This window comes from Microtus ochrogaster, unplaced genomic scaffold (genome assembly GCF_000317375.1).
Source record: "Microtus ochrogaster isolate Prairie Vole_2 unplaced genomic scaffold, MicOch1.0 UNK1, whole genome shotgun sequence".
In the NCBI taxonomy this organism is placed as follows: Eukaryota; Metazoa; Chordata; class Mammalia; order Rodentia; family Cricetidae; genus Microtus; species Microtus ochrogaster.
The window spans coordinates 29,780,840-29,788,945 of NW_004949099.1; the positions used below are offsets into that span (position 1 = coordinate 29,780,840).

General features: G+C 51.3%; 1 protein-coding gene across 1 annotated transcript in view; it reads right to left on the reverse strand.

The window, feature by feature from the left end:
- Positions 1-8,106, reverse strand: part of Efcab12 (EF-hand calcium binding domain 12) — a 21,390-nt gene that overhangs the window by 1,729 nt on the left and 11,555 nt on the right. Inside the window, exons 4-7 of the mRNA XM_005365051.2 lie at positions 7,406-7,562; positions 4,169-4,365; positions 3,169-3,382; positions 1,475-1,628 (exon numbers count right to left, since the gene is read on the reverse strand). Coding sequence (XP_005365108.1) covers positions 1,475-1,628; positions 3,169-3,382; positions 4,169-4,365; positions 7,406-7,562 — 722 coding nt within the window. The remainder of the gene's footprint in view (positions 1-1,474; positions 1,629-3,168; positions 3,383-4,168; positions 4,366-7,405; positions 7,563-8,106) is intronic.

The following is an 8,106-nucleotide window of genomic DNA, read 5'->3' on the forward strand; positions in this document are numbered from 1 at the left end:
GTACAGGTACGTTTAGTTAGTTTTTTAGATGGGGTCTCTCTGTCTTGAAAAAAAAAAAAAAAAAAAAAAAAAGAAACTCCAGGAATAGTCAGTTTTGGGGAGCAGATGGGGGCCAATAAGTGTCCGTTTCTAAGTCTCAGACTAGAGCTCTGAACATCTTTGTTTTCTGGTGAGGCCCTAGCCATGTCTCCATACACCAAGGCATTGGACTTAGCCAGGTTGGTGGAAGGTGGAAAACCTTGACTTCTTCATCTGTGGGAGGGAGGCCTCTGAAATAGCTGATATGTTTAGCAACTGGTAGACGCTAAAGCCCAACTCCTGCTCCCTCCTCCAGAGGCCAAGCTTAGTGAGACAAGCGTGGTAAAGACTCACCCGCCATACCTTACCCAGCATGCATCACTAACTGATCACCGATTCCTTCCCAAGCCCGCATCTGGCTCAGAATCTCTGGGTTTTTTTTTTTCATTCCAATGCAAAGGATTGAACTCTGCCTTGTATACTCTCTACCCCGAGTGCCTGGCCTCGGGATCTTTTACAGTCTGCCCCCTAGTGGTGAGAGAGAGCCAATGTCCCTTTAGCGAGGGACCACTCTTTCTCTTTTATACCTGTGGCTGGCCAAACACAACCAAAAATCTCTTTCCTGGGTAGCCACGCACTTCCTGGATTCATGGCTTAGGAATTGGTGACAGTCAGCCACAGGCTAGAAGGGACACCTCAGAGGCTCTCTAAGCTACTGCCAGCCTGGGTCACGCTCAGCACTTTGCAGCCCACAACTGTCGTGGGCAGACTGCCCCGGTACTCAGAAAACCACTAGAAGTGCAGCGTGACTCATCAGCCACTCTGTGGCCCTTGTCTGACCCTCGAGGTGTGAGATAGTCTGCATCCACTTTGTACACGAAGACGCTAGGGCTCAGGGTGCAGTAACCTGGCTATTGAATGGAAGCACTGCAGCCTGCCCCAGGCATTCTGCCACACCACCCCATCCCTCTGCAGGGTACCATCTCATTCTCCCCTCTGCAGGCACGACTGCTGTTAGCCACAGTAGTTGCCCCCTGCTTAGTCCACATCTGATGGGAGCGGAGGGGGGCCTGACTTGGGCTCACTTCAAAGGAAGTTAATTTCAGAGAACTCAGGCAAGTCTAAGGGTCAGGGTAGCCTTTCTTCCCCCCAGGGCTACCAGCCTATCTCTTGTTGGAGTGTGCCTGCCACAGGGTGGCAGCGCAGGGAAGGAATTAGTTTCAGCTGCCACCGGGTAGGCTGAACACCCCCTTTTGGTCTTTCCCGCTGACCTTATGAGTGTATAAGCCTGTGGTCAGGAGGGTAGCCTGCGGTCCTAAGACATGCACTAAGGGTGACATTTGGGACTGGTGAGTCAGAAGTGACTAGAGAGGGGCACAGACACTGGCACTACATGACACCACATGCGTGCCCGTGTCCTAGTCCCTGCAGCTGAAGGGACAGCCTGAGACTCAGCTTGTCTGTCTTCTCCCCGAGCTTGTGAAGGCCCCGGGTCCCAAATCCAGCCAGGCTGTGGACAATCCTCTGGTCTGTATAGTAGCCTCCAGGCTGCCGGATTGGGCGGACTTCTTCTTTCAGAGTAATTATCTTGTCTCCTGGATACAGTAGCGCTGTGGGCAGCAAGGAAGACAGCAGGCCCATTAGCCAAAGTTGCCTACTTTAGGGTCACATGGGAATGACTAAAAAAAAAAAAAAATCACACTTCTATTCTTCTATTTAAAGATTATTTTTTCTGAGCCATCAAGATGGCTTGGCGAGTAGAGAGGCAAAGTGCGTGTGTGGGGGCCCGTTCTCTCTCCGTTTCTGTGAATCTGGGTACTGAACTTGGTCATGAGACTTGACGACAAGCGCCTTTGCCCGCTGAGCCGTCTCACTGGCTCTCAGCTTTGTAACATTACACACATTTGCTTATTTATTCTCTGTGTGTGTGTGTGTCTATGAGAGAGAGAGAGAGAGAGAGAGAGAGAGAGAGAGAGAGAGAGAGAGAGAGAGGACAACTTGTGGGGTTGGAGGAGCTGGCTCTCTCTTCCCACTAAATGAATCCCAAGAATTGGACCTGGGTCATGAGACTTCCCATCAGAGGCCTTTTCCGGCTAGGCTATCTTGCCAGCCCAACGTTTTATTTTTGGATGTTTGTGGGCTCATTGGGAATTGCAAAACACAACAGGGTATAGAGTTCCCCAAACTCTCCCTCCTTCAGCTCCCTGTACTAATCCAGTTCAGTATCAGAAGGGACCTTAGACAACCCTGCTCACCAGGGCACAGAGCAAAACCAGTCTATTCAGCAAATTCGGGTGGTATTACTTAGCAAGTCTAGGTTGGAGGCAGGAAGATTCAACCAGACTTCACTAGGTTAATTAGACCTACTTATGTGTAAGTGTGCTTGCATGAATGTATGTGTTCGAGTATGTGGGGGGGGGGTAAGCAAGCAATCTACCACTAAGCTCCATTCCCAGCCCTTAGAACTACTTTGTTAACTTTTTTTTTCCTTGGTTTTTCAAGACAGGTTTTCTCTGTGTAGCTTTGGCCGTCCTGGAGCTTGCTCTATAAACCAGGCTGGCCTCGAACTCTCAGAGATCCATCCACCTGCTTCTGCCTCCGGAGTACTAGGATTAAAGGTGTGCACCACCACCGCCTGCCTGGCCTTTGTTAACTATTTTTTTTTTCTTTTTGGTTTTTTGAGACAGGGTTTCTCTGTGGCTTTGGAGCCTGTCCTGGAACTAGCTCTGTAGACCAGGCTGGTCTCGAACTCACAGAGATCCGCCTGCCTCTGCCTCCCGAGTGCTGGGATTAAAGGCATGCGCCACCACCGCCCGGCATTTGTTAACTATTTTGATGGCGGTTTTCTCATGGTTTTGAGTTTGTCGTGTGTGTGTGTGTGTGTGTGTGTGTGTGTGTCTACATTTCATATGGGTGCATATACAAGCGTGTGGAGGCAGAGCTCCGAACCCAAATCCTCCCCAACCGCATCTCAACTAAGGAGCCATCTGTTTCAGAACCCAGCAGTCAGGCCATCTGCCTTCCCTCCTCTTCCCCAGTGTTCCCACCAAAGGCCACAGTGGTTTGGCATGTGTAGGGAAGCCAGTGTCAGGCCAACGCTACATTAGCCATGGCTCAGGCCTCGGACCCTCCCTCGAAGCAAGCCCCTACCTCTCATGAGGATGTCCTCAGTCAGCGAGAGACCGTAGGACTCACAGAGTTCCCAGCACTGCAGGTAGACCAGGAAGTTATCCGTGCGGGTCATGTTAATCAGCTCCTCCATCTCCCCAGAAATGGTGGATGGTAGGCAGTGATCATCAAAGGACTTTGTCCCAGAACGAACCAGGCGGCATCTCTCCATGTATTGGATAGAGGGGAGACAAAGCTGCAGGAGAGGAGAGGATGTCTCTGTGACCTTCATCCTGGCTGCAAGGCAGCAGCACCTCCTCTGCCTCCATCTGAGAGACCCCCCTCCCCTGTGAGGCTGCAGCTCAGGTTCAAAGGCAGCAGCTTAAAGGTCAAGGTTACCCCTCTGAGGTAACCCCCGAGGGGCTCTGAGCACTTGGCACCAGAGTCCTGGGAATACCGCCTCATACCGGATGTGCCCACGTGGCTGTAATAGCTGTAAAAAAGGCACAGTAGCAGTAGAGCCCCAGAAGTGTCCTGTTGAAAAATAGCCTGAGTCTCTGGGGACTCTAAATCAGGTCTAGCCACTTGTGTGTAATCCTGAGGTAGAAGCCACCTCGCAGTCCGGAGGGGCTGAGAAGTGCTACCCATTGGCTGCCTTTTCCTTCTCTTTTGCTTATTTTTTTAAGACAGATTCTCAATATGTGGCTCTAGCTGGCCTGGATCTCACTGTGTAGACCAGGTTGGCCTCAAACTCACAAAGATCTGCCTGCCTCTGCCTCCCAAGTACTGGGATTAAAGGCGTGTATCTCATTTGCATTTTTTTTGAGACAGGGTCCTTCTATGTAGTCCAGGCTGGTCTCAAACTCATAATCCTTTGACTGGACTTCCTGGGTGCTGGGATTATAGGGGTGTTTCATTACACCCAGCTGCATACTGCACAGATGACAGACAAGGGCTGAGGGGAGGTGAGACCCTTACCTCAGTCAGTGCCAAGTCTTGAACCCTGGCCTGCCCAGCCCCTAAGCCTGTGCTAAAGAGGTACCTTGTTTTGCCGCCGCCTCTCTCGGTACCGCTTGCCCACATCCTCCATGTCCTCATCTGTCATGGGCCGCCCCTCCATCTTTGTATCAACTTCAGGTACCTTTAGCAGGTCCATCTTGGGGTGCTGTGGGGCTGTGACAGCCTGTTGCTTTGCGGGGTAACGCTTCAGGGATGCTCTCTTCCTAGTCAAACTGAAATCTAGAATTGGAAGGAGAGATGGAAGGACTAAGAGGGTGCCCAGCTGTGGAATTCACCCTAATGCCATGGAGCAGATGCCAGCAAGCTCTTCTGCCCCCTTCCCATATGTCCAGCCGGTGCCCACCCGAAGGGCACTGTGAATTTGTCCCCGCCACCGCTATGAAGTCCCCCATCTGCCTACCCCACACCCCTTCCTGCTCCTTTCTCACTCATTCCTGCCACCTTGTTCCTACCAAGTGGCAAACCCTTATGTCATGGTAGCCAGGCATGGTGGCGCGCGCCTTTAATCTCAGCACTGGGGAGGCAGAGGCAGGCGGATCTCTGTGAGTTTAATGCCAGCCTGGTCTACAAAGTGAGTTCTAAGACAGCTAAGACTGTGACACAGGGAAAAAAATATGTCTCCAAAAACAAAAGCAACAACAACAACAAAAATGTAAACGAGATCAACTCATGATCCTGTCTTCCCAGGGAACTCAGACTCATTTCCCTGGACCACAAAGACCTGCTGGAAATCTGTCTCAGCTGCCATCCCTCATCCCCTAGTCATCCCTCACCCATGCCACACTCACCTCCTGTACCCCTGTCTCAGGCCCTTGACCTGGGCAGTTCTGCCAGCCTTGGGTCCCTTTGCAGACACTGACGGTGCAGACTGACACCTACCACTCAGGGGCTTTGTCTGACTACCATCCTGGCCCTCCCTCCAGTTGTCTCCCAGGCATCCATCCCTGTGGACATCACCTTGTCACGTGCCAGCGGATGGCGGCAGGGTCTGGGCTAGTCCACTGCAGTCTCCCCGTTCCCACAAGTGGGCCTAGCTTTTGGAAGTTACTTCCAAAGCAGAGACCAATGAAAGGATTTGGACACCATGCCATCATCCTGGTGGCAGCCTCATGCTCAGGTGAAATCTTGGCCTCAGCTCCTCCTGAGACTCCAGACAAGAAGTTCAGACTCTCTAGACGTTTGCTTATGCAATGGAAACCAAGCGTATCGACCTTAACCTCCAGACAGGCAGGATACTGTGTTGTGCAAATGTGACCAGCCCATATGGTGCCCGGGAAATGCAGGTTCCTCCTCTTCTTTGAGTCTAGGTGCCCAGAGGCTTGTTCTTTTTAATAAACTGAGAGACCACTAAGTCCACCTGTCTTGCCCACTGCCACCCTCCAGAAGCATGTGTTCTGACTATGCTGAAGTAGCACCAGCCAATAGATAAATGCTGCCCGCCTTCAAGTCAGGATAAGGGGGATTTTTTTATATTTATTTATTATGTATACAATATTCTGTCTGTATGTATGCCCGCAGGCCAGAAGAGGGCACCAGACCTCATTACAGATGGTTGTGAGCCACTATGTGGTTGCCGGGAATTGAACTCAGGACCTTTGGAAGAGCAGGCAATGCTCTTAACCACTGAGCCATCTCTCCAGTCCCAGGGGGATATTTTTATAAGCATGGTGGGAGGGTCATCTGTGTGTTGACATCCTTTGACTATAGACAGCTATTATTGCTGAGCGCTGTGCTCCAGCGACTCCAGCTAGCTGTGAGATCACAGCCGCTCTGGGCATTCATAAGACTGGGAGGAGAGGGGGTAGGGGAGTGCAACCCAGAGGAGGTGCTGACCCTGGGCCATCAAAGCTGTGAGGGTGGGGGCTGGAGAGATGGCCCAGAGGTTAAGAGCATTGAAAAAAGCTGTGGGGGTGGGGGCTGGAGAGATGGCCCAGAGGTTAAGAGCATTGAAAAAAGCTGTGGGGGTGTTTGGGTTTCCTGGGTTCTCATGGGCCAGGGACCCTCCTGGGAGTGGAGGTGGGGTTGGGTGCCAGTGTGTCCACAGGACAGCCTTAGACGGGAAGTCTGAGATGAGAACTGGGGCATTCTCACTATGCAGGAGCCACCCAAGGGGCACCACACCAGGGGGGGCACTGCTTATCTTTGGTATGGCCATTCACCCCAGCTCTAGAAATCTCGCCTCAACTTGACACCCCTGCAAGGAAGACCCTTCAACTGCTTCCTCATGGCTTTAGCCCATCTCAAAATGAACAGAAAAAACCCACCCCTCCCTAAAATATGTCTGATGTTCATTTCCTGCCAGCCTGGTGGAGAGGAACAGAGTGAGACCCATTCCGCTTAAAGAAAGGATGATGTTGCTCTATTTGAAAGGAGCGGGAAGCTGGGATAAGGAGTGTTGCAGTTGTCAGTGGTCCCCTGCCTCCATCCAACAATAGTAAACTAAAAAAGAAGAGGACCTGAGGGGTATCAATTAGCTGGTAAAGTGCTCGCCTAATGCACCAGTCTCTGAGTTTAGCACCAGCACCACATAAAAACCAGACATGGTGGCATCTGGGAGATCTCTGTGAGTTCCAGGCCGGTCAGAGCTGCGTAGAGAGACTGTGTCACAAAATGAGCAAAAAGATACAGGCATGTGTTGCAAATTCGTGGCCCACACGTTAGAGAGTCCTTTCTCGTTTGCCTCTTGTTGCTTTTGGACAGATGTAGCCCAAAAGCACATGAGCATGAACGGAACGATCACAGCATCCCTGCTTACAACATCCGTGATGACAGAAAGCCCACACCAGCTAACTCCAAATGTCTTTGTTCAGTTTCCAAGCAAGACATTTAGTTAACCTTTCCCTTTCCTTTTTTGTTCCTTTACTTTCTCAGATAAGGTCTCCTGCATCGCACACTAACCTCAACCACCGCTCTACAAAGCCAAGGATGACCGTGACCTTCTGATTCTCCCACCCTACCCGACTGCTAGAATTGTGGATGTGTGCCACCATGCTTGGTGTATGCAGTGCTGGGGATGGCATCCAGGGCTTTGAACATGCTAGACAAGCACTCTGCCAACTGCCCTGCATTCCCAATCCTGTTTTGTTTTAAATCAATCATTCATGTCCCTCTAAGGACAGAGGCTGGGCCCTTGAGAAAATGTCTGCTTCCTCGTTGACAAAGCTTGGCAAACCTATGGCAAGCCAGAGGAGGAGGTGCGCCTGAGGATGTAAATGCTGGGGAGAGCCAGCCTGACTCTGAGGGCAGAGAGGACACGCACACTCCCTGGCAGTGGGCATGGTACTTTTCTGCTGGGACAGTGACCACTGCTTGTAGGTGCTGGCCAGGGCATCGGTGGTGATGGCGTTCTGCTTCCCGAGAGAGCCGAGGTAGATGACGATGTCCTCCAGCTCCTGGTTCTTCAGAGGAACTCCGATCTGAGGAGGCACAAGAGCTTACTGAGGCCCACCTCACCCTTACCGACAGGCTTGGCCAACCGGCTCAACCTCCAACTCCTTGCTGCCACAGGAGTGCAGAGCCCTTGCCAGGTCCTCAAGTATACTCTGCAATTTATCATGTCCTGGTTTTGCCCACGCAGCTCCCTCCTTCTGCCTCAAAAACTCCTATCCCTCCTTTAACACCCAGGCCAGATAGGCCTCCATTTTTACAAAGTCTTTTTCAGTTGATTAACATACTAGATAGGATAAAAGTCATACACCCATCTTTCTCCATGGGGAACAAGTATGCCTGCCCCGACCGAAGTATCAGAGACCTATACATCTTTTTCTTTTGAGGATGTGATGGCTCTTCTTGTTGTCAACTTGACTACATCTGGAATTAACTTGAGTTTACCCCAAGTGGCTGGGTACACCTGTGAGGGATTTTTTTTTTTTTTGAGACAGGGTTTCTCTGTGGTTTTGGAGCCTGTCCTGGCACTAGCTCTTGTAGACCAGGCTGGTCTCAAACTCACAGAGATCCGCC